This window comes from Labrus mixtus, chromosome 2 (genome assembly GCF_963584025.1).
Source record: "Labrus mixtus chromosome 2, fLabMix1.1, whole genome shotgun sequence".
NCBI classification, from domain to species: domain Eukaryota; kingdom Metazoa; phylum Chordata; class Actinopteri; order Labriformes; family Labridae; genus Labrus; species Labrus mixtus.
This window is the reverse complement of record NC_083613.1, coordinates 21,376,975-21,404,515: the sequence shown is the minus strand read 5'-3', so window position 1 is coordinate 21,404,515 and position 27,541 is coordinate 21,376,975. Positions and strand designations below refer to the sequence as shown.

Sequence of the window (27,541 nt, the reverse complement as noted above, 5' to 3'; positions counted from 1 at the left end):
GGGGGATTTACGCTCCTCCATGTGTGGATTTCTACTCTCCAAAATCACGCCACAAGCTGCTGGAAACAGTGATGGAGAAAGACTGCTGGCTGCTTTCCTGCGCGCGAAAAAGTAAGGTTTGGTTACCTTCCCTTGTCTGGAAAAGTCCTCTTAAATGTTATCGAGGAGTGTGATTTGGCGAGGAAATGTGGTGCCTGACTTCGAATCTGAAACAAGTGGGCTTATCTCAAAGCCATGAGTAAAGGAGGTATGGGTCGCAAAGATGTGCTACGCCAAACGCTCGTCCTGTCCCTCCTTTGCGCCCAGACCCTGGGACAGGTGTTCAACCTGACGCTCTCCGTGAAGGAGGGCCTGCCCGCTCGAACTATTGTTGGGGATCTGGGAGCGGGGTTAAGCAGGCCAAGCACCGGATTCTTCATCTCAGAGAGCAGAGACTCTTACGTGTTCAGAGATTTGGAGATAGATGCAGACACGGGGATCATCTCTACAGCCGTGGTCCTGGACAGAGAGAGCAGAGATAGGTACGAGTTTGTGGCAGCCACTCTTACAGGAGAGATGATAAAAGTGAGAATCGAGGTGAAAGATGTGAATGACCACTCACCTGTATTTGCCTCCGAGGATGTTTACTTGGAAATATCAGAGCTGAGCCCTCTAGGGAGTCGATTTCAGCTGGATGGTGCCAAAGATGAGGACGAGGGGGAGCTTGGTACCCAGGGATACAGGATCGTGGAGAGCGAGATGGGGGAGTTGTTCCAATTGGAGTATCGCTATGGATCTGAAAGCCTGGATCTCATCCTCTCAAGGAAACTAGACAGAGAAACAAAAGACTCATACACACTCGTCCTTGAGGCTTTCGATGGCGGCATCCCAGCCAGGACGGGGGTTCTCCAGGTAAACATCAAAGTTCTGGATGAGAACGACAACCCTCCTGTGTTCAACCAGACTGAATATCACGCCTCTCTTCCTGAAAATGCTCCAGTGATGTCTGCAGTGTGTCAGGTTCAAGCCACCGACCTCGATCTGGGCGAGAACTCAAGGATAACTTACGAGATCAACAGGCGACAGAGTGACCCTAATGAGGTGTTCTCCATCAACGCAACCAGCGGGTTGGTGTATCTGAACAAGCCGCTCGATTACGAGACCCATTCGTTCCATGAGTTGATCATCAGCGCGAAAGACAACGGGGCTCAGCCTGAGTACAGCAGCACTTTTGTGGGGGTGAAGGTGCTTAACATCAATGATAACAGCCCAATCATCAACGTGCTGTTTCTCAGTGAGACAGGGGAGTCTGTGGTGTCAGAGGCAGCAGCGATTGGGGACTATGTGGCTCGGATTTCTGTGTCAGACCCAGACTTTGAGGAGGAGAAGGTCATTGTGACTCTGGAGGGAGGTGATGGGAAGTTTACCTTGAAGCAGACAGATGATTTTCTCTACGCTTTGTGTGTCACCGCAGAGCTGGACAGGGAAGAGAAGGAACTGTATGAGCTCAAGGTGCACGCATCAGATGTTGGGAGTCCATCTCTAAGCAGCGAGATGGTCTTTCTCCTAAAGGTGGTCGACACCAACGACTGCCATCCAGATTTCGATAAGAATGTTTACACTGTCCGTATCCCAGAGGACGCTTCTCTGGGGAGCTCGATCATCCAGATGCAGGCCAGAGATGCAGACGAGGGCCTCAACGCAGAGGTCAGATACTCCATTCTCAAGTCCAGCCAGGACCGCCTGATCAGCATCGACCCCGAGTCGGGCCTTGTTACGACAGCTGCGGCTCTAGACAGAGAGACACAGGCAGAGATATGGTTCCTAGTGGTGGCGGTTGATGGAGGGGAGCCGGCGCTGTCTTCTACGACCACAGTTACAGTGCAGGTGGAGGACGTCAATGACAACGAGCCAGTGTTCCAGCAGCAGCTGTACAACGTTTCCATTCCAGAGCACAGCGACATTGGGAGCTGCTTTCTACAAGTATGTTCAAAAATATTCCACTAGCTCGAAGTACAAAAAAAAACTTTTAAGTTACACTTAGGGGAGGCTTTCTCTGCAAAAACTTTGTTTAAATGTACAACTTAGGAGAGACTTGTCCCGCAAAGTTTTGCTGTAAACCAAAAACAGCCCTTGATATTCATATCATAGCTTACTTTCGGTGAACATCATGACATATTGTATGCACCTTTAATTGGGCCTTTTAAAAATACTTCCTATGAAAATGTTTCAGAATTGCAGGGAGTTCTGTGTATAATTCAGAGGAACCACAACATTGTGCTTGCCAAAAATCATTACTATTGAGGGAAATGGGATGGAACATTGGGCTTTTAGAAATTTCAATAGTGTAAAAAAAAAAATCATACAAAATCCCTCATGATTATTTACCATATTTATAGGGACATTTATGAGTTGCTGTATATGGCTAGAATCTTAAGAATGGCCCTCAGCAACACTGTCCAGCAAATAGTTACTTTAAGCATGAGAATTCATGGAGTTATATATACTAGATTTTTCCTCTAAAGTGGTCAGGAGATGTGTGTTAAATCAGAGCAGTTTCACAAGTCTGCAGTCCGAATGTTCAGCATCATATGCTCTTTGTTTTGCAGTCTCTTTCTTACGTCTCTTAAGACAAACGTAGCCCTCAGTCTGTTGGCACAAAGAAATCAGTGTTCTTCCTAAACACACACAAGACAAATACTATTCCCAGTTCAGCACTGTAGCTTCAGTGTGACAGATGTGATGCCTGGTACCAAACTGACACAAGCTGAAATGCCATTACAGAAGTCGCCTTATTTAGCATTAACCAACAGCGGCCAAATATAAAAGATATTTAGAAAGAAATACAGTTCAGATAAGGCCTAAAATGATATAACCAAAGCATGTTTTTCACTGCTCTTACACTAAGACCTTGACTTGAAGTCATCTTTATACCAAACAAAATACCTTTAGAGTATGACAAACTTAAACTTCACAACTATGCTAATATGAGAGAATTGATTTGGAGAAGGCGATGCTCTGAAAACACACGTTTCACTGGTTTTTGGTTTGGTTTCATATTTTAAGTGACAGTGTGTATCTGAAACAAAAAGACTTGACAATTTACCAACAGTCAGGAATGCAAAAATGAACCATTACCAATAATATCAAACTGCACAAGAGAAGAATGTTTAGCATTTCAGCATAAAAAATTCTTAAAATGTTGAAAAATATGAGGATGTATTTTATTTGAAAAGGAAACTGATACGTATCTGACATAAGCACAACAAAGCTACAAAAAGCACATAAACTGTATGAAAAGAAGTGCAGCGAAACAAGGGTTTTACAGTGTGTGCGCTCCTCTTTGATGTAGAACTTATGATGTTCATAAAATCTTTCCAGATTCACTGGTCCCAGCCCATCAGATGGTAAATAACTCCTTTATGCAATGCACATTTATTTCTATCGCTGAGTGTAACCAACAAAAATGACATCAAGAGATAGGGGCCGGTTTTATACGGCGTTCATTTTACTAAGGTTTGTTTAGTTGTTGTCATTATATTGAATGGTTGGATGATATGATTCATTCATTCAAATCATTCAAATCATTTCATACAGATATTAGAAGAAAAAAAAACAGAAGCTGTAGATTGTTTTGGCAGCTGCACGACAAGATAATGAACTTTGTCCATTGTTTATTCTTCAAAGTTAAAATGAAAATAAGAAGACACAGGTTCATGTTAATGACAACTTTCATTAGATCAGCTAAGAATCTTATAAACAGTGCTAAAATCCAACAGACATAAAAAAAAATAGATGTACTTCTTTAAAGCATAGAAATCTGCCAAACCACATAGTATGGATGTTCCTGGATGTAAAGTCAGTTTGAAAACTGTCTGGCCATGTTCCAAATCTAACCGGACCTTGACCCATGTCGCTAAAAGTTTCCTCAGATCAGAGTTCATAAAGGCAGTGATGATATCCTGTTTATGGCTGGAGAGTGAGAGTTCTATCTGTAAGATCTTGTTATGGGCACAATCACACATGAAAGGAGCTTTGTCTGATATGAGGTGTGTCTTTACCTGGCAGTTTGGCCCCGACAGTTAAACTCTCCGCTCTTTGATTGTGGGGATTTTTTATGCTTTTATTATGTTGATCTTCTCTGGCAGAACAAGACAAGTATAATGATTCATGGCTACTACAGGGGTTAAAACGTAACATTGGTCCATGACAGGTGGCACAGACTACAGTGGAACATGACAGTTCATGTCTGATTAGTAGCTACAAGGGCTGAACAACATCTGTGTATATTAATATATGAAACACTAGTCAGTAGCCTGTTAGTGTCATTATTGGCTATTTCCTTGATATCATTTTACCTCACTTAACTTTTGCACCTTAGAAGCACATTATTGTTATAGTCTTCATTTATTATTTTTGTAAAGCTAAAGATAACAAAAGTGAAAACAAAGTAAGTGTGTAGATACAGTTGACAGGGCATGCTGTGCTGATGTGGGATAAATATGTGTGGTAATACATGTAGGAGCTAAATGCAGGAACTGTTGGTTAATAAGGGGAAAAAAATCTACATTTAAAGAAGTCCTGGGAGGAACGTTTGCTTTGGGCCTATTGTGGCGCCCCCTGTGCACAAAGTGGTACGTTGATCTTGTCCATACATGTGTATTTAGTGGGTTTTTTTACCAAACAAATCTCCTCCTACTTTATTTTAACAGTCAAATGTATCAATTGTTGAGAATTTTTGCAGTGGTAAATGTCACATGCTATAAATCATTTGGACTCACACCTCCCCCACAGCAGCAGTTTCAGACATTAAAATGTATCATACAGGAATAGTCAGTGGATATGCTGATGTTCTTGTCCACTTTTGAAGCTCACACAGAAGCATAAATATTCATTTCAGTCTTTTTCAGTCTTTTCATATCCAGCTTAAAGCTCCTCACAGGAACCTTATGTAGAGTAAGGGCATCAGCAGGGAAAATAAATGCACATGTATTTGCTTGTATACAGAAAAAAAGTGGGTAAAATTTAGGACATACTTTCAGCAGATGACAGCCTTCTCTTCAAAGAGAGTTCACATATTACAAAGGATAGCCATCAAGTCAAACTTTGTGCAAGATTGTCATCTATTAATGTCTGTGACTTGTAGCAGTTGGGTGTGATAAACCCCAACTCACTTTTTTTCCTTTTTCTTTTTGCATCCTTTATTTGAGAGCTTAAACTTTATATTTTATCTCCGGAGGTTGTTGCCACAGATGCAGACAGTCGTGAGTTCGGCTCGCTGCTTTACTCTCTGTCTGATGGCTTTGACAAGCAGGACAAACATCCTCTCTTCAAAATCCACCAAGACACCGGAGAGCTGTGTGTGTCCCAGGATATCGATCGAGACTCGGGACAGACGGTCCACGACATCCTGATCAAAGCTGAAGATCCGGTCGGTGCTTCATTGATGAATAATTAGTTCTGAAGTATTTTTGAAGCCGACTGCAGCTGTTTATTCCAATGCTCAATTTACTTCTCTTTTTTTTCCTTTTCAAACATCAGGGAGGCCTGAGCGCTCAAACCTACGTGCACATTGAGGTAGCAGACCTGAATGATAACACTCCAGTGTTTGACCCTGACAAGTACACCATGAGCATCAGCAGCCACACGCAGCCCAGCACAGAAATTCTCAACGTCATCGCAACTGACCAAGACTCTGGACGCTTTGGACACGTCACCTACAGCATCCTACCTGGTGACATGTCCAGTTTGTTTGCACTGGATAAACACACAGGTGGGTGACATGAGAAAACACAGAAACTGTAGCCCCTTTATGCTTTATTAATCCCTATGGTGGCCTATGTGGGCAATTCAAAACAACATTTGATGAATCTTTAACACACATCAAAACTAGAAAATATTTCACAAAACAAAAAAGGTTAAGTGAATGACAAGAAAAAAAAGTGGATATTTAAGATTTAGTTTTGCTATTCATTTCACATTTTTAAATTGTCTCACCAGCCAACAAGCCTCTCGTGATCAAATCACTGTTTATGCTATGAATATAAATGAGCAAAACAATCTCACAAATATTGCATTTTAAGTTGATGGCTGCATATGAATGGAAATTTGGAACAGTTTTTGTTTTCGTGTTGTGTCCAGCTTCAGTGACACGTCACACTTGCTCGTCTTTAATTGACTTGTGTGACTCGCAGCCCGAATGTTCCGAGATAAACAACTTCTTACTCTGTTTAAGTCCACATGAGATGATTACCGGTGTCAGCTCTCGGCAGGGGTGCTGCGCAAAGCCAAAAGCTTTATATCCCCTATGTGGTTCAATAAGAGATAAGATCCGCATTCTGCCACTATGCATTACTTCATAATATTTTAAATATTAACAATTAGCCTTTTTTATATATATATATATATGTATAACAGAAGTATTGGAATCACGTCTTGGTGGACATGCATGATTTTCCAGAGAAAACACAGTGTGAGCAGCAGCAGTGATTGTTGGTTGCAGAATTTGGGTCGATGCTTAGATGGGATTGAAGGGTAAATCTAGGTGACAAAGTTAGTGGAGTTCCTGACCCACTTACCATCACGCCGTGGTTTCTCTTTGCAGTAAACAAAATGCTGAATAATGCAGATGAGGTTATTGCCAAATCAGCATATTGCAAATTTTACTTCCAAAGACGTAGGAATATAGTTTATTTTTTCACACTTTAATTAAGTATTTACTTTTACTTTGGCTCCTTTTGTTTGTTTGTTGTTTACAATTTATTTGTTGTTTTGTTTTTTTTGCTCCAGACCTAGTAAGGCCCTTATGGCCTATTGCTGCAACTAACAATCACTTTTATTATTGATCCATTCAGTGGATGAATCTTGAGAGTCTTTTGTTTTCAATTGACCGGTTAGTCATTTAGTCTTTCTGTAAGATTAACCCAGAGTTCATTGCCACCTTGGTGATGTAATGGACGGGATTGTCCAGCTGCCCATTAAATATAACAAATATTCATGTTTTAAAGTAGTATTCAATAAAGTTTGAATATAAAAACTCCAATGCAAACAAAACAAACATTGAAGGAAAACCTCAAATAAGTTTATCTGTAAGTGACAACATGATTATTACTTCTGTAGTTATTTTTTATTTATTCATTTTTAGTTTTATTTACTTTTTGATAGTTTGCCTTAGTCCATATGACACAGTAATGGGATAGTTTTCCTTAATCATATAGCATCTTGTTTCCAGGCATTGTGTTCAATCACAAAAGTGTGTCCTATTCTTTGATAATATTCCATCACAAGCCGTCACACACACACACACACACACACACTCACATACTCACGTACTGAGCGCCGGACGACATTAAAGTCTGTGAGCGTTCAGTGCGCAGGCTTTAGGGATTGGTTAATTGTCAACAGACCCAGAAAATATTTTTGTTTACTAATTAAAGAATGATAACTGAAGAAAAGTTAGTTGGCTACAAAAATTAAACTTAATTATTGGAATTGTTGTAAAACCTTAATCTTAAAAACTCACAGAATAAAACCCTTCCTGTGTCTCTGTCCCTGCAGGAATGCTCTACCTGACCTCCTCTCTGACCCACCTGGGTGCAGCCAGTGTGAAGCTCTCAATAACAGCCCAGGATGGCGAGGGTTTGACCTCTGTCCAGCCTGCAGAGGTCACCATCAACGTTTTACGCAGCACTCAGGCTCCAGCTATGTTCCAGAGGTCACGTTACTCCTTCACGGTGTCTGAGGACGCTCCGCCATGGACCTCTGTGGGGGCCGTGGAGGCTGTAAACCCAGCAGGTGGGTGTATGTGGCAGCGTCCTCGCCCGATAATCTCAGGACAGCTGGAAAAGAGACAGGGCACAATTTTCTAGGGAGTGATGAAGTTTCTTCATATCTGTACCATGTACTATATTAAACAGACCACAAGAGAACAATTGACACTAAATATTGCTTCATAGTTGCCTTCTCTGTCTGAATAACAGACATTTTATAGATTTCTGAATGGCAGCCCTCTAATAATCTCTATTCACCCCCATCAAATTCACTATCGATATCCTCATTTGGAGGCTTTGGGGGATGTAAATAGGATGTATTAGGTTATGACTCAGAGCAAAGGGTTTCAATTATGATACAAATTATGGCACTGAGGGTCTTGGGTACTTTATTTGTCCAAACTGCAGACATGTAGCCAAAGTAAAGAAAGTAGCAGTTTAGTTCTAGCCACAGAACTTACACCATTACAACATTCAGGAAAAATAGCATAAGGTGAATTTAGTGCACTGTTTAATTCATTGAGAGGGATTTCTGAAGCATGCCAGATTAATTTGTTTTAAATTTACTCAAATGGGATCAAGACGCAGTGTAATCACTCTCTGTGTGCTGGTTAACCCTTTCACAGTCCAAAGGAAAGCAGGTCAAATGATTCATGTTTTGTGCTGTAAACAGCTGTAAATAAGCAGATGTAGGAAATATAATTATTTTTCTGACTCTGCACACTGCAGAAATGCAGCATTAAGCAGGATTTATTCTGGTAGGTGAATTGAGTGGTCATTGTGTAAATCTCCTTCTAGACATAAAGAGGTATTGCATTTCAAACTTTAATCCTCCTAAGCCACATGTACACTTGAAAAAGGATGGAAACCATTGTAAAATGTATTGTCATCATCAGAGAAAGAAGTCAAAGATCGCACTGTCATGAACATAAATGGACTGTTGGACAGTGATAATTATAAATATTTATTTTATGATGGCCATTGAGAGTTTGTTAAACGTTGTTACATTCAAGATATTTTGTAGAAATATCAATACATGTAAAATTGTAAGTATATAAAATAGTGTGTCTAGTACTCAGTATATTTTGTTTTCATTACACATAGACTAGACTCTTCTCTCTCTTGGGAGGTTTTTTTTTAACGCCCTTGTGTTCTAGGATTATCCCCTCATAGTCCACATGATACATGCCTCTGACCCCTCTGCCCCCTCTAACAGCTGAACCACTGTTCTGAACAAGACAGTCATTTCAGGTTTAGTCAATTAGCAGATTAGCAAAGTTCCAGGACAAACAACAGAGTTGGGTGTGTTTGTTGGGGGTCGGGCAGCGTTAAGCTCTCTGCTTGTGTCACTGCTCTGTAAGTACTGTAAGAAGGGAATAATGAGATCTTCTGCCTGTTACTCTAATTACTTAATGAAGCCCTGTGTGTGTGTGTGTGTGTGTGTGTGTGTGTGTGTGTGTGTGTGTGTGTGTGTGTGTGTGTGTGTGTGTGTGTGTGTGTGTGTGTGTGTGTGTGTGTGTGTGTGTGTCTTTTTCTTTTTCCCCCTTTTTTCATTGATTTAGATTTTCTTCTTCATCTCCCTCATAACTTTTCAGATGCTTTTCCGTTTTTTATGTTTTGTACAGAATCTCTTAGTTCAACTGTATAAAAAGTATTTGACCTCTTGAGGTGTCCAGCACCACAGATAGTTTCACATTTTGGATATCAGTTGCTGAATTTTTTTCTTCCAAAGATGGAGGTGAATGGAAGCTTTTTTTGTGATACTCACAGAAACAAGAGATGACATTATTTTAAAACTCCAAACATTGTTAAGAAAACAATAACTGCTTTTTCAAAATGTATTGATTCTAAGAAGCTTTGGTGAACAGCATGTTCACTCTGGAAAAGTGACTAAATCTGTTCATGATTGACGTACAGTGAGGTTCGGATTTAAAAAAATATATTTGTTTAGCAATGTCCACAATTGTCTTATTTAAAAATATATATATTGTTTCACTTTTTGCAGTTCTCAATAGTCTCAAAACAATAAGTATGTAATTTTTAAAGCAGTTTTCTATAGATCAGAATATGTATTTTGGATTGAATTTAAGACTTTCAGACAGAGACACAGCAACTCTCTCTGGTGTTTTTTTTTTTTACAGCTGTGAGCACAACAAACAGTTTCTATTCACATGATTGTTTTCAAGTTAAACTAAACTATTTGTACTTCTAAATACAACCATTGAAGCTAATGAAGTGACTTTAATGTGAATTTTTGGAGACCAACTCTTTAATGTTTCATTCTCCATTTCTTAATACAATTTCACAGACTCCATGGACTCAGTGTCGTACAGAATCTCCTCCGGAGACCCTCAGGGTTTGTTTTTTGTCCATCCAAAGTCCGGCCTGATCAGCAACATCAAACCTCTGGACCACGAGTCTCAGCCGTACGTCCTGCTGGTTCTTCAGTCCTACACTGACTCCTCTCCAGTTTACAGCACCACGCAGGTCAACATAACTATCACTGACATCAATGACAACGCTCCTGTGTTCCCCGAAGTCAGAGACACCATCACGTTGTCTCAAAACACACTCCCAGGGACCGTGCTGTTCATCGCTCATGCACACGACGACGACAGCGGAGCAAACGGGAGGGTGCAGTATTACCTGAGAAGCAGCAGAAATGGTTTGTTCGACATTGATAGAAACCTGGGCACAGTGACACTAAATCAGCGTTTACAGGTGGATCATCAGCAGAGCTATAGCCTTGAAATCCTGGCTAAAGATGAAGGAGAACCTTCTCTCAGCTCCACACTGACCCTCACTGTCAATGTTGACCGCACTGCAAATGAACACAACCTCGCCTTTGAGACGTTGGTCTATCAGGTGGAGATCGGTGAGGGCTACAGGAAACATTCCAGGGTCATCCAGGTGAGGGCCCATAAGAGCCGGGGGGCTCATATGCCAAACTCAGGAATCACGTATTCCATGGAGGGAGACGCCGGATTTCCTCCTGCTCCGTTTCGGGTTCACCCAAAGACTGGGTGGCTGTATCTCTCTGAAAGCCTCGATTACGAGACAGAATCTGTGTTTCGCTTTCGAGTGTTGGCGACATCCAGGGAGGCGTCGCTGGCAAACATGACAGCGACAGCCACGGTGACAGTGCTGGTGCTGGACGTCAACGACAACGCCCCCGTTTTCAGCAGGGAGGTGTACTACTTCACAGTGTCAGAGGGGGCGTCGCCTGAAGGCCTGGTGGGAACAGTGAAAGCTGTGGACAAAGATTCTGGGAAAAATGCACAATTATCCTTCCTACTGCTCTCAGATGGGAAGTTCTTTCGAATCAATGCAAAAACAGGTAATACAAATGTTTGACACATTACATTCGACAAGTCAATCAATAAAGTTTCATTTATTCTGCAGCTACCCAACAATAAATCACCATGGCTAGGCTACTTGGTGACAACAGGTCTTTAAGATATGATGGTAACTTGATAGTTGAGAATATGGACATCAGATTTTATTTTGGATATAACACCACCTTGAGGCTCTATTTTGCTGAGGCATGATTCCTCACCTTTCATTTTCTTCCAGGTGAGATCATAAACTGGGTGGCTCTAGACCGGGAGCAGCACGGCCAGCACAGTCTGAAGGTGATGGTGACAGATCAGGGACACCCTCGTCTCAACGCCACTGCCTCCGTTCACATCCTGGTCACCGACATCAATGACAACGCTCCTCAGTTTACGCACCTGCCTGCCAGCAAGGAGCTCAACGTTCAGGTAACCATAATGAAATAATCAGTATCTTGTTTGACAAAAGTATGTTTGTCCCTGGAAACTTGAGAGTCAGATTTTTTAATCACGGTAAGAGAGATTTCCTGATAGATCAAAGCTCTGTTGAAATGTAATTCAGGCATTTACAATAAAGCACTATGAATTGCCTTGCCGGAAATGATGTAAATAAATAAACCTGCCTTGCGTAACAATGGAAAACACTGTAACAGCTATTTAAGCGACCCCAATTCTACTTTTCCAGTGTTCTATTACCCTCTTACTCACTTTTGATTTGAGTATTTTTCAACAATGTAAGAGTGAAATATCTTTTAATTTTGAATGTAGCTATTTATTTATTTTTAATTCTCCTCCCCTGCAGGAAATACTTCATAAATAAGTGTGTAATTTTTAGTTCTATTTATTGTAATTTACTATGTACATGTTACTCTCTGAATTGCAGATATGGGCAGGTCTACCTGCAGGATCCTTGGTGACAAACATGTTTGCCAAAGACTTTGATGCAGGAGAAAATGGAAGCGTCACCTTCTCGCTGCACACAGGTGACAGATGAACATTATGTTGTTGTTTTTTTATTTCCATACCTGTACCTGTACTTTTACTGCTACATCATGTGCCTTCTTATATGAGTTCTCTTGTCTCTCTCTCAGTTGGTTTAGAGGATGAAGGTGTTGGACACTTTGAGATCGACAGTGAAAATGGAGACATCAGGACAACAGAAGGTTTCACACACGGAGCTGAAACCTACTACACTCTGAAAATAACTGCCAGGGACGGCGGAGTCCCACCTCAAGAAGACACTGCAGTCATCCATGTACAGGTACAGTTCTTCAATTTAAACCATGATTGTTTTTTCTCCTGTTTTTCATTTGACATGTTAGTTACTGCAGAAGACAATGGCTAAGTATAAAAAGTAGACAAAACATTTATTTTAATTTATATTAGTCTGACATATATAATTTGCCAAACCAACAAACTGTTTTTTTTTTTACATATTTCTCCCACTCTGCCATTTCTGTATTGAGTTCACAGAAAGCTTTTTTTCTGCATTTACAACTCCTACTCTCTTTGAAGTATTCTCTTCTCTTCTCTCTAAAAAAGTTGATAATAAAATAATATATTTTAACAACTTTAAAAGCACATAGGACTTTAAGTTGGGGTTGAGATTTTAAGTACACATTTAAACCTAAAAAGTGTAGTTGACAAAACAATCTTACTACAAGATCCACCTATTGGGAAATAACATACATCATAAAAAGATGTAAAAAAAAACATAAAAATAATGAATTCACATTATCCCCATAATGATTCACTATATGAATAAAATCCCAAAGGAAATGACCCAAAGAAGCTCAGGCATGTATGGTTTTTATTATACTCATTAATAAGAAGCCGGTGTTGTGATTCTGCAGGAAAGAAACACAAGTTTTCATCAGGTATAGACATTTATTATTTTTCTTCAAAGAAAATAGTTTTTTTTATCCAAATCATCACATTTGGGATTTTTTGTTTTTTGTCCCTTGAAGGGGAGTCACATGAAACTACCACCTCACCTCAAGTTGTTCTTATTCTGCTGTGATTTTAAAACTTTTCATACTTAGAAAGTGAAGAACAAACAACATTTCAATGTATTTATGTCACTTCCAGGTTCAGGGATTGGAGGCTCTGTATGGCCTTTCAGAACACCAAATTGTGAGGCGTTTAACTGTGAAAGAGGACACTGAGCCGGGGACTGTTGTCGGCTCTGCCAGCGTTTCAGATAAAGGCAGACTCCAGTATTCCATATCTGAGGGTGATGGGAGCATTCACTTTGGTATTGACAGCACCACTGGTGACATTTACATCAACCAGCCGCTGGACTACGAGTCAGCAGGGCAGTACTTCCTCCTGGTTCAAGCTGAAGACATGACACTGGCTCCTGGAGTGAACGTGTCTGTGCTGGTGAATGTGATAGTGGAGGACGTGAACGACCACACACCATGGTTCCCCGACAAGCTGGTGTCATTCGGTCTGTTAGAGGACGCTGCGGTCGGATCGCTGGCATTTGCTTTTCATGCCAGGGACTCCGACGGGACATATCCTAACAGCGCTCTCCGCTACTCCCTAGACCTTGACTCTGAATTCAGCCACTCCTCATCACGCTTCCCCTTTCAGATCAACCCATATACTGGGAGTCTGACTGTGACAATACCTTTAGATCGAGAGACCACCCCCAGCTACACCTTCACTGTGAAGGCCACAGACCAGGCAAAGAGGAAGGAGGAGCGTAAGCAGACGTCAGTGACGGCTCAGGTCTTTCTGCTGGATGTGAACGATAACCGGCCGGTGTTTGTGTCAGTGAACACAGTGCAGGTGATGGAGGACGCAGAGGTGGGGAGTCTGCTGCATCATTTTGTGGCCATAGATGGAGATCAAGGGGAGAACGGGGTCACCTCCTATGTCATCTTGGCTGGAAACAAGAAAGGATTCTTCACACTAGAAGAGAAAACTGGTACAGCTCCTAATTCATGACTTCCAGTATTTGTAGAGGCCTAGAGCTACATTATAAATAGACTGGGCTTGCTGCTGTTTTTTTTCATGTGCTGTAAAGCTTTAAAATGTCCAGTAATTAGTGTTAGGTCAACTCGTAGAAAAATAGAGGTTTAAAGGATCCTAATAGATAAACCTTTGTTTATCTTATGTGCCTGAAAAAAATAGAGTGTCGACTGTAATTAAAAAAATGTAACTCTCCAATATTCATATTGATTTTACCCTAATTATAATTTGAGTCCAGCATATTTTTTTTTACTCCATCTAAATAGTTATCTCCCCTGTGTATATCCCTGATAATACCAGAATAAACTTATACATACGTACATTATGTATCTATAGATATATATCTATTTATATAAATACATTTTAGTGACTTTTTCAACATCTGTGTAAACACCTGGACCAAAAGCATCTTTTGCAGCTTAAAGAGTGTTTTGAGGGTCATTTTTCTGTGTTTTTATTGTAATTCTCATCTTTGGCCACAAGAGGCTGAAGAGACTGAGGCTGAAGTGCACCTCTACCTTATGTTAATAATTAAAACAAAAGCCTTTTGTCTTTGTGTTGGCTTCAAATGTTTCCTAGAGAAAAGAAAGACATGACAGCAGTGTTACATTTAAGATTTTATTTTTGATTTGAGACTACATGAGAAATTAAAACTAACAAGAAAACATCAATATGTTTAGTAGTATAGAGAACCTGGTGTCAAGTGTCAACTTTTTCACCTGACCAACCTTTTATTTCTGCCTGATATTCACAGAACTGAGAAAGATTATCCTGGAAAAATAATTCTCTTCATCCATTTTTAAATCATAAAACTGGAGAAGAAAAAAACTTGAAAACTTAATCACTTTCATCCTCTTCCATCCTCTTCAGGCCTGCTGTTTCTTTCTTCTCCCCTGGATTATGAAACCCAAGGTCTCCACCATCTGACTGTGCGTGCAGTGGACCATGGCCTGCCCGTCCTCTCCTCCACCCAGACTTTGACGGTGGAGGTCTTGGACGTGAACGACCAGACCCCGGTCTTTAGTCAAAGTGTCTACAATGCCAGCGTGGCTGAGAACAGAGACCCTGGGGAACCAGTGACCAGAGTCTCAGCTACTGATGATGATTCAGGTAATATTAATTAGGTCTCATCTCAATTTCACTTCAATAATGTGTCAGAAAGTTGTTGAGTATATAAAAATGTTAAATGGAGAAAAGGCATATAGTTCTAAACCCTGAATTAATACATTTTATCTACTCCATCCTTTATCTTGTATCCCAAGAGCAGCAAGAACACAAAACAAATATAGAAATAGACTTAAAATACTCATTAGAATGAGCAAGAGCAGCATGGCATGTCTAACCTGGCCTGTTACAGTGACCAGTCTGTTTTTTTATTTTCTTGTTTCGCCAAAGAATGATCCCATTATCATGAGAAAGTAAGCTGTTATCACAGTTTGATCAGATATACTAACCTCTCATCATAGGAAAATCAGCATTGTTATTCTGAGATAACAAGAAAAATAGGTAGATCTAAAAAATAGAATAAAAACACTGTTAAAACAGGAAAACAATCTATGTATTTCTAGATAATACGATAGATTAGTTGAGGTCTCGAGAAAACACCCAGAACTTACTTTTTATCACAGAAAATATAGTCCATAAAATGAATGTTAAGGGCATATGTGAATTTGTCCTGTAACACAAAATAAAGACCACAACTTTTCAAATTGGGAACAGCTGGAGCTGGAACAAGAAAAAAAAAGAATTGACAAAGTGGTTTCTGATATAATTATTTTTGTGGACTGACGAATCCATAGTGTCACCTCTCATTTGAAAAAATAAATAAATGTTCTTAACCTGTGAGAAAAAACGTCACAACAGAAATATGAAATACATTTACAGACAGTACTTTAACATAAATGATATAAACCCTAGCAATGGTCTGCCTCCAAGAACATCATGGGTCAGTTGTAACTATTTTTCCCGTTCATAAGGTTAAGTGTGAAGAGGTTTTTTTTATTTTTAATAAGATGTCACTGAACTGTTTCAAAACTCAATTCACTGAGAAAGACCACAGGATGTGAAAATCATCCATGTACAGAGGAAAAGGTAGTAGTTGGTCATTGACTGAAGAGGTTACTCCCTAAAACATTTCTCTGTACAACAGTTCACTTTATCACGATCAGCACATATTAGCACACTACAAAATACAGTTGAGCGTCACCTCACTTTGCCTCCTTTGGTCAAACCTCAGCGCTGCATTGGATCAAGGTTTTCATCTGTTTTATTTCACTCCATTAGCAGCTTGAAACCAACCCCTGTCACTTTTTTTTCCTCATGTGTTGTTCCATTTATGTTTTGTATCTGCTTTACATCAAGCTAATCTCATTCATCAGACCCCTCAACATATTCACAACTCTACACATCAGTCCTATTTATTTTAACACTTCATGCTCAGGGCCTCCCTAGATCCCATTTCTCCTCTTTGAGTTGTAAGTACGAGTCCTTTGAAACCGCTGACGGGGTGTGTGTGGCATGTGGCAGCAGGATCTGTACAGACGGAGGGGGTTTAGATGTGAACCAACATTCCCAGGGATGAGAATTGTCCAAAAACAGCAAGCCTACAGCTCCTCTGGGGAGATCTGAAAGGTCTCCCAGACACCCAGACATTTCAGATCAGATGATTGCCATAATCCAAGCCATGTGTGCCAATAGGTGCTGTGTTTTCATCCGTCTTCTCGAATCCCTGTGGCTAGCAGCTCAGCTCTCTCTCCCACCACCCATCTTACTTTATTAGAGTTTGTGCAGATTTTTCACTCCCAGTGTTCCCCCAAAGATGACAATCATTCTGTGCCTGTGTTGATCTCTCTATCCAGTTTTCAAGCGGGGTGGGGATCCACAATAAGTGTGACAGAAAACGTGCTGTTACTATTGTGTTTCACTTAGTTTTTCGCATTTGGCTCAATAAATTAAATCCATAATGTATATTACAAAATCACTGTTGAAAGAATATGTTAAAGCTCTTGATCAGAGTTTTTAGCTGGCTATGAAACACACTGAACTTAATAGTGTTTCCTCTTTGAGACATATAAAAGCAGACAATTCTGTCAGAGAGAAAATAGATGATTTCTGTTAACCTCCGTTGTTTCTCCCTCAGAGGAGAATGCTGTGGTGTGGTACAGTTTGCTGCCCGGCCCCGGGTACGAGCTGTTCAGCATCAACCCATACACCGGTCTGATCACCACCACTTCCTACCTGGACCGAGAGCTGCAGCAACAATTCACCCTCAGAGGTAAGACATAAGCACATGATTACATTTACACATTAACATTTAAGAGATCTTCCAGAGAAAAGAAACAGTGCTCTGAAACACACTCTGACAAACACCCCTTATTCCAAATGTGCAGGTTTTATTTAAGTTATTCCAATTCCTCCCATTTCAAACTTCTGTTAAGATAAAGTCAAACTATGGCTAACACTGTTTCCCACAGGTTATTATTTATTTATGTTCGTATAGAATCTCCCTGCCTTACATGAATTAAGCAAACATCTTTCTAGCTAGAAGGAATAATTAAACTTTTGTGAATATTTTAAGGCTTCATGGGAAACAAACATGGGCTCTACATTTCACAGTGTTTAATGAGTTAGATTTTTGTGGAGCCGTCACCTTTTAATGAAAGCATCGATAAGATAGATGAGTCCAGCAATGAAACAACTATAAATCTCTTTTATGTCTACCAAAAATGAAACAATTCAAATGAAACTGCTTAATGAAATGGAAATCCTTGCGCTGGTTCAAGCAGAGATTGGCATCAGATTGGACATATCAGTGAAAGTTGTATGCCACAATTTCTGCACTAAGTGTGACTTCCTTTGTGTCTTGTCTTCAGTCCAGGCTCGTGACAGCAGCACACGGCCTCTGTCGGGTACGGCCACAGTGCTGTGCTCTGTGCTGGATGACAATGACAACCCTCCAGAGTTCATGCAGTCATCCTTCCAGATCAGCCTGCCGGAGAACCTGCCCCCCGGGGTCATCCACACCGCTCAGGCCTCTGATCCAGACCACGGAGAAAATGGAACCATTCATTACTCCATAATAGGTAAAGAATACGAGTAGTACTCTGAATAACAAGCTATTTAGATAGCCGTTTTATAGTTTCCATGTTCTATCTATGAGTAATAACATCACACTCACCAGTGTTACTGCTTAGATCTTTGAATATTGTGAAAAAAAATTGAGAGGAAATGAAGTGACATTTTTTAAATAGGGATTTGAGTCTTCAAAGAGGGAGACAAAGTCTGCACACCAGAAGCTGCTCCAATTAACATTTCATGGGAATTATCACCACATGTAGCATTTTTTGGCCCTAGACCTTAATCAGACATGAACAGACAGAAATTTGAAGTAGCTGTAAGGAACTTTGTTGTTTTAAGCTGATTCAAACTGCTGTGGACAAAACTCTTCTCTTTGCTGATGCCCTGTATATGTGTGTGTAATATTCTCTATAGAAAGCTCTCTTCATTTAATTGTCTAAAGTAGTACTCACTAAGATCCTTTAGCAGGAATAATGTAAACAGAGGCTCTTTCGGTCTGCATGCTGCAAATAGCTTTGACAGAATTCGACCCTGGCACAGTGTGCTCATGCATTAAAAATAACTTAATGGATTCAGTTAGACTTTGAGCTGATGATTTATTTTGCTTCTGTAAGTCATGTAGATGGATCGATGTTAAACTGAAACCGTTTCATAAGTGGTTGAAAGCTCCCAGTGGTGGAAAGGTGTAGAAGTGATGAGCAAAGCAGCAGGAATTCGTCTTTATTTTGTTTACTTTTGGCAGGAGCAGATTACAGAGGTCGCTTCACCATCAACAGCCACACAGGAGCTGTCAGCACCACACAACTACTTGACCGAGAGGAGAGGCAAAATTACACACTCACAATCCAGGCCCGCGACTACGGCCCTAAACCACTCAGCTCCTCCACCCAACTCCAGCTGCTGCTGCTCGACCAGAACGACAACATCCCCTCCTTCACCCTCAAAAGCTACCACGCCTCCATCAGCGAGGGCCTCCCTGCGGGAGCAGAGGTGCTGCAGGTTAACGCCTTCGATCCAGATGAGGGCTCCAATGGGGACATAACGTATTCTTTGACGGAGGACAACAGCCAGGGTGCCTTCTCCATAGATCCTCTAACAGGGTTGATCTGCACCACCAGGTCTCTGGACCGGGAGATCAGGGCATCGTACACCCTCAGAGCTGTGGCTACTGACGGCTGCACCCAAGGGCCACTGAGCTCTATGGCAACATTGACAATACAGGTCGAAGACGTGAATGACAATGTGCCAATCTGTGATGAAAATCCGATCAGTGCATGGGTTTCTATGAGGACTCTACCTAATGAGATACTTACCACAGTGACAGGAACTGACAGTGACCAGGGTGATAATGGGACAATTCGGTTTACGTTGTCAGATGAGGAGAATCTATTTGACATCAACAGCGAGTCAGGAGAGATCTCACTGAGGAGACGAATCAGAGCAGGATTCTCCGGGGGGAAGCTGCAAATTCTGCTTTCAGACAGAGGACAACCTGCTTTGACCTCCACATGCCTGTTTTTCATCCACCTGAAGGGAGAACACGAAGGACTGCAGTTCACAAACAAAGTCTACAATGCTACTATCAAGGAGAACAGCAGAGCCGGTATGTTTTTTTCTGCTTTCACTGAAACTATTACAAAGTAAATGTTGGACTCACTAGAGGCGCAATCTTGAAAGCGATTGGCTATCGTCCGAGAACATTAAAGTCTCTGGCAGTGATAGCCAGCCTTTCGGTATCCCTGGTGTAGCCAGCGGTGTTGGGGAGAGCTGGTTTTAAGAACCCAAATGCAGAACACAGAGACAAAGGCAAGAGTAGGTTATGGCTGATGTGTTCCATCTCATGTGCTCTCAACAAAGACTGTTTTTCTTCATACAGCTAATGCCCGCTGAACCTAGTGGTCTATACTACTCAGACTACAAACTAAAATCCAGTCACTACAGTTTCTCCATTTTCCTACAGAATCTGTGAAATGAGAATATCACCACACATCAATCTGTTTTTATTTGTATAACACCAATTCATAACAAATGATATCTAACGACACACTCAAACAGCAGGTATATTGTTAAATTATTTACAGAGATACAACATTAATCTACCAGGAGCAAAGCATGTTTGCAACAGTGACAAACGAAAACAACCTGTCTACAGGCAGAATGCTCGAGCAGAACCAGACTCATGTTGAGCAGCTTTCTGCTGTGACTGTGTTGTCTTGCTAAAAGAGAGACAGACAGAGACAAGCATAATAACAAGGACACAACAGATAATGCAAACAACTGGCTACAATGCCAGTAATGATGGTAAAACTATGTGTGGTATAAGCAAACATGTGTAGATAAGTGCAAATAAAAGGTATTTTGTACAATGCAGCATGCACATAAATAGTTATAGAGCTCATTTTTAAAAAGTAAATAATGTCAACATTGTACCTTTATTTGTCTATGCAATATAATGCCAATAATCTATAAAATAAATGGTTGATATTTGGCCGAAGTTCTCTGATGTTCATTAATATTGTCCTAAACAATACAGTGAAATCTCTTGACCTTTTAATGTGTTTTCTTTCCTATCAAGGCACTTGGATAACTAAAGTGGAGGCCAGTGATCAAAAAAACAGCAGACAGAGGATTACATACTCTATATTTAGCGGCAACGAAAATCTAATTTTCTCCATCAGCCGTCACACTGGTAAGAGACTGAAAACAATGACATTTAAAATAAGTGCTTCTTCCTTTTTCTTGCTGTAATCCTAAAGTTTTTTTTTCTGGAGGTCACTGGTTATGATTAGCAGCTGGCATTCATGCAGGAATGTCATGCCTGCTTTTATCATTTAAGCTATGCTAATTACACAAAATCTCATTCACTCATGCATTTTATTTTTCCACAAAAGCATCCAGAAAATAAGCTTTGATTTCTACTCCTGAACCATTGTTTATGTTTAACCAATCAGAGCTTCTTCAGCCTATTTTGAGACTCTGTTAAATATCATCAAAATGCTCCCTCAAGTTATCTGGTTCATCTTGTTGTTTATATACAAATATTTTCTGAAGATCTATGATTGTTGCCTTACTAATTAGATCTTATTCTGCTCCAAATAAAACAACCCTTTTTGGATTCATGTCTGTATACAGTAAAGAAGTACACGCCATCAGACTGAAATATTTAACTGAAATCAGACAGAAATAGGTTTTAAAAGGTTACTTTTTTTCTCTGATCTCCTAAAAAGATGCATCAACAAGCCAAAATGAAAAAGCAGATGGAACAGAATTCCACTGTGATTGGAAAAGTTTGTTTGGGTTGAAGCTCAGCTTTTTCTTCGAATGCAGGTGAGATCCGTGTGCAGAAAGATAACTCCCTGGACTTTGAAGTGAGCCCTCAAATCCAGCTGGTGGTGCTGGCTGACAACGGGCTGCAGACGGCTCACTGCAGAGTCTCCATCAGTCTGCTGGATGTGAATGACAACGCACCAGTCTTTGAACACAGCAGCTACAGAACAGCTGTCTGGGAGGGGCAGGTGCAAAACACCTACATCATGCAGGTAGTTACCATATTTAACCCTTCTTTTACAGGCATATCATATGTTTGTTGTGATATTTTTTTTCCATTTTTTTTTTTCCCATATTTTCTGCAGGTATTTGCATCTGATGGTGACAGCGGGAGGAACGGGCAGATTGAGTACTCCATCGTGAATGGAAACATAAATGGAGCATTCATCTTAGACTCTGTTCGTGGGATTCTTGCTACCAGTGTCTTACTGGACCGTGAGATCATCCCCTCATACAAGTATGCCAACCTCATGCATATAAGCTTTACCTTACTATTTCTAGAATACATTGTAGGAAAGACAAAACTAGACATATGCAGCATTAATGCACGCTCCACACGAAGTGTTCTGGCACACAGCACAGGTGTCTTTCTTTATAATCCACCTGATGCAATTGTCATTTTAAGGCTCAGCGCACATGTTGTTTAAATACCAAATTAAATTGCACTCCTGGAAGTGGACAGGGTGTGTTTGTCCTAAAAGTTGTCCAAAGTTGGCATGTTCCTGTAATGAGGCTGCAGAAAACAACTGCGCTTTAGACCACCTTAAACCTGGTCTAAAGTATGTGGCGTAGTATGTGACTGTTATTTAGAGGATCCATTAGAAGGATGGACATACATCGGCAGGTTCACAACACACATCCAATGAGCTTGTTTCACACACACAAGACGCACAACAGTGCACCTACTCCAAAGTTTATCATCAGGGCAATTTTTAAAAGATTCAAATTATTATTTTAATGGAATGGAGGGCTGGGAGAAGGAAGGCTTTTGTTTAATTTTGTTTCATTTTGTTTTATAGCACTCCTCTGTGCACGCTCTCTGCAGTGAACGTTCTGTCTTATGTATGCAGAAAAACATGCAGAAGTGCACACACTGGAATGGTATCGTGCAACAGAGAATTGCATATATAAAAAATAAACCTTATACATAACTGAGTGCCACAGATGATATAGCCCCCAGATATGTCTGTCCACATATGAATCCAAATTATTGCATGCTGACCAAATTTCTATCATGAGCATTAAGTCTCCAACAGAGGATAAGTACTTTAAGGAAAGACTCAAAAAGTACAACAACCTTTATGAAGTCCATCATTGAGTCACTACTTTAACTATCTACAGATCCAACCCAGTATATTTCAGAAATGCACCATCCGTAAACTTTTGTTTGCTTTTATATTATAGGCTGGTTCTGCAGGCAACAGACAGGGGAAACCCACCACTCAGCAGCTCCACAACAATCAGAGTCCAAGTGGTGGATATTAATGACAACAGCCCTGCCATCCCCCCCATGAAGCCTGTGCTTATAGAAGAGAGTAAGAACAATCCCCACAACAGCCCTCTAACTGGTTGCAAAATTCTGTGCCTGTTAATTGTTATTTATTTGACATCTACTTTCCTACTGCAGATCTTCCGGCAGGTTACATGGTCACCCAGGTGACTGCAAATGACGTGGACCTGAGCTCCACCATCACCTACAGCTTTTCAGACAACAGTAGCACCAATGTTCCCTTTGCCATTGATCGATACACTGGCGTGGTTACCCTGACTCGAGCTCTGGACTATGAGGAACAGATAGAGTACACAATGACAGTGTGGGCCTCTGACTCCCTCCACCAGACCACCGGAGAGCTAAAGGTTCAAGTGCTTGACGTCAACGACAACACACCAGTCTTCACCAAGGTCTCCTACCAGGTACTGTTGATATAAATATATATCAGTAGATATAAAGGAAAAGGCCAGCTGGCTGGGGTCACCAAGCAATGTATACAACTGTGTATGCATGTTGCTATCTGACTAATGACTTGTTCCCTCTTTAAGGTGGAGATGTCAGAGTTGGTCTCAGCAGACACATTTGTTTTGTCAGTGTCTGCCACCGACAGAGACTCTGGACTCAATGGCAAGATCACCTATAGACTGCTGTCATCTCCTTTACAGGGCTTCTACATCCAGCCAGACAATGGTAAGAACAGCCTAAGTGGTGGAAGAGACATACTGGAAATGCTCTAAAATAAATCTCATGTTAACATCAAGCCAGCAAATGATGTGTCTATATATTAGGGGAAACTGATTTAAACGTTAATGGAAGAATGTGCACCATTTTACACATAAATAAAGCAGAAATCAAGTATGTCCTATGTAAATGTCTCTGAGTCATGACTATCTACAATGAATGAGAAGCATGAGTCTGCCAGCTGTATTTTTGTTGGAGCCCTGTTTACATGGACGGGATTGCCTTGCACACAACTTCTTTTAAACGTTTTTGGACTTCAGGGTATGAAAGTATGATGATGGCAATCAGAGAGACATAGTGATTATTTCTGTATAAGTTTTTTATCATTCGTTGGTTAAACACCATTACCTACCTAACATTTCCATTTGATAGTGCTACAAGCTACAATTGGAATGGTGTAAAATCCAAAGATGAGTTAATGTTGGCTAGGGAACGGCAATGTCATTTAGCTTACAGAGGTTAGCTGCTGTGAATTAGTTGTCAGCAGTTAATGAGTTAATTGTGTTGTTTTAAATTTAAAGAATTGCCTGATTTCCCGAGTCATTGGTGGATTAACTCTATTCACATTGCTTTTCATCATTGGATCCAAAACTAACTACTCTTGACAATTTTTTTTGCAGGGTCTGTTTTCACCAATAAACCTTTGAAGGCCATTACAAACAATAATCAGATCCATCTTCTGGTTGAGGCTAAAGACGAAGGGGAGCCTGTGCAGTCTGCGGTTACCTCCATAGATCTGCACATTACAGACACAAATGACCACGCACCATTGTTCCGTCAAGATGTCTACACAATCACAGTTCCAGAGGACACACCTACTGACACCACATTACTGACCCTGTCTGCAGAGGACCAAGACTGGAGCCCTGAAAATACCCATTTGGACTACACTATTGTCAGGGGTAACGAGGAGAAGCGATTCTGTCTGGAAGTAAAAATGGCTCAGGTAGAGAATCTCATGAGGAATGTGGGAAAGGTTGTTCTCTGTAACCCTTTGGATCATGAGATGACAGAGAGCTATTCACTAACAGTTAGTGTAGCTGATCGAGGAACACCTCCACTGAACAGCTCTGCTGTTGTTATGGTGACTGTTTCGGACTGCAATGACAATGCCCCCATCTTTGTCAGCACAGAATACCATACCCAGGTGAGTGAAAACAGCCATGTCGGTACCAGGCTGGTTCAGGTAAGTGCTCAGGATCCAGACCTGGGAATAAACGGACTGTTGCGGTATGAAATTATCTCAGGGAACAGCAAAGGTCACCTAAGGGTCGACCCTCAGTCTGGCCTTCTGGTGGTCAACCACACTCTTGACTATGAAGAAGACTCAAAATACACCCTCACCATCCGAGCATCTGATGGTGGTGAATCCTCTGAGGAACGTAAAGTGGCTTTTACAGTGGTCTTTATCACAGTTTTGGATGAAAATGACAACAGTCCATACTTCATGTTCCCTAGTGTTAACTGTTCTGTGCTGGAGAACCTCCCAGCATTTACCCACACCTGTTCTGTCCATGCTGTTGACAATGACTTGGGTTCCTACGGACAACTCACCTACTCTATTTTGTCCTCCTGCTTCATGGACTATGGCAGTGGTAGTCCAGAAAGGAAGGAGGCCTTTGCCATTGATTCCCTAACTGGGGACATTCACACCAGACAGACCTTTGATTATGAACGAGAGAGTGAGTACTGTTTTGTAGTGGAGGCCAGGGACAAAGGCGATAAAGCAGCTACAGTGAGAGTACATGTGAGCATCAAGGGAGTAGATGAGTTCAGTCCAGTCTTTACTCAAAATCAGTACCATTTCCTCCTACCAGAGAATGCTAAGCCTGGAGAAACAGTCGGTTATGTGATGGCAATGGACCACGATGGTGGGGTTGATGGGCTGGTGGAGTACTCCCTTGTCAAAGCATCACAGTTTTTCTCAATAAACAAAACAATTGGTGCCATCTTTGTGTCAGGCCCTGTGGATCGCAGACAAGGCAGTTATGCTAATGAGGACATGGTGAAGCTGGTTGTGTCTGCAAGTAGCCCCAGACTGGCCTCCAAGACTACCTACTGTCTGGTTTTTGTCAATGTCTCAAGCTCAGCAGTGGCACTTACTGGGATGCCTCTTGATGTGCACATGCTCAGTTTGAGTGTCTCACTTATAATGTTCCTTCTCATCCTTCTTATATTTGTGTGCCTGGTTCTAAGGTACAAGCTAAAGGAAGCGGCAGTCAAAAAAGCCACTGCCATTGCTGCAAACTTAAACCATGGCACAGGCTCGTTCTGTGGATCAAATAGTGGAACGCAAAGTCCGATCTCTCTGCCAGAGATGAAACGGCCCAGCATCTTGGTGTCCAATAGAGACGTTTCAAATCAATACATTCAGTCTGACTCCAGCGGCCGTGGATCGGCAGAAGGTGAGACAGCTGAGGACCAGGAGATAAAGTGGATTAATGCTTACCCCTGCTGTAAAAGAGATGAGTCTTTAGAAGGGAACCAGATCATGAAGATACAAAACTCAGCTGCATCAGCTGTGGACAATATCTCTTGCCACTCTATTGATGTAGGACCAGAGCATATTTTATCACTCAATAAATGTTTAGTATCGGGGATGGCCAGCACAGAAAGCCTCCACCACTTCAAAGAAGAGGGAGGAGGTGAGGGACTTCTTCCAGCTATACTGCGAGAGAGGGACATACAGGAGTGCTTGAGAATGAGTGGGTACGCACCCCTCTCAGGTGCCCAAGCCTCTGCAGATTCTCTTTCATCGCTGTTTTGTCTTGAGGAGCAGTTTCAAGGAAGCTACAACTGGGACAATGTTTTGGACTGGGAGCCACGCTTTCAGACTCTGGCCTCAGTCTTTGACGATATCGGGATGCTCCCTGATGAGGAGCTTCAAGGGGGACGAGAGGAGTTAGCAGGGGAGACAAGCTATCTCATGTACCCACCCCCTCTCATAACGGGAGTGGTTCAGCCTGGCATTAGAACTGTACCGCCTCGAAAGCCAGTGCATGTGCCACACCTGAGAAGGAAGCCATCGTACCGCAAATGTGTATATTCACCGTTAGCAAGGAACACAGGACTTACCCCTTCAGTGATGACCCCTACTTTCTCCCCATCACTTTCTTCTCTTACAGTTAGGACCCCCAGTGCCTCACCTGTTGTCTCTGAGACTGGGATAGGGGGTATCAGACTTGACTCAGGGCCTATTACTGCAAGCCTGTTGGAGGCAGAAATCCAGGTGTAGATATGCACTTAATCCAAATGTTTGTGTGACATTCAATTCCATTAAACATCATCATACAGGAAAACAATGTGCCACGTTTTAAGGGACGTGATGGGACGTTTGATGACATTCTAGTTCATATATAACAAAAATCAATGCTACATATATATTACTGTTTCTAAAGAACTGTGAAGTACTGGGCTTTTTTATTTTACTCATAGGTTTTATGAGTTTAGTGTCAAGGGGGAGATACACGGCAAAGTTGCCATTTGAACATGATGTAGCCATTTCATACCAAGATTTGAATTGTTTCTTAACTCACTTATCTAATAAAACTAATATCTGGAAAATCCTAAAGTCATTCTTGCATTCTATACTTCTAATGTAGTGCTTTGAATAAGAGCAGATGTTAGATTCCACAATTATTGATTGTTTTATTCAATCAATAAATCTTTATTTGTATAGCGCCAATTCATAACAAATGCTCTCTCAAGACACTTTACAAAAAGAGAAGGTCTAGACATTAGACTTTATTATTACCTAACCTTAATCTTTGTTAACTATGGCAGTTGAAGTTGAGCAGCTCTGAGAAGATTTATAATAATGATAATAGATGAAAGGCTGATTTGAGGCA

General features: G+C 41.1%; 1 protein-coding gene across 1 annotated transcript; it reads left to right on the top strand.

Annotated features, from left to right (window-relative positions):
- The first annotated feature begins 17 nt into the window (after nt 1-17).
- Nucleotides 18-27,264, top strand: dchs2 (dachsous cadherin-related 2). Its single transcript, XM_061056260.1, has 20 exons — nt 18-1,962; nt 5,219-5,410; nt 5,521-5,752; nt 7,537-7,773; nt 10,057-11,085; nt 11,322-11,509; nt 11,964-12,063; nt 12,172-12,341; nt 13,169-14,012; nt 14,927-15,166; nt 17,196-17,330; nt 17,929-18,138; nt 18,876-19,736; nt 20,709-20,822; nt 21,461-21,672; nt 21,766-21,917; nt 22,865-22,995; nt 23,088-23,374; nt 23,501-23,642; nt 24,314-27,264. Exons 1-20 carry the CDS (start codon nt 235-237, stop codon nt 26,926-26,928), a joined length of 9,819 nt encoding a protein of 3,272 aa, XP_060912243.1. The 5' UTR covers nt 18-234; the 3' UTR covers nt 26,929-27,264.
- Nucleotides 27,265-27,541: the final 277 nt, after the last annotated feature.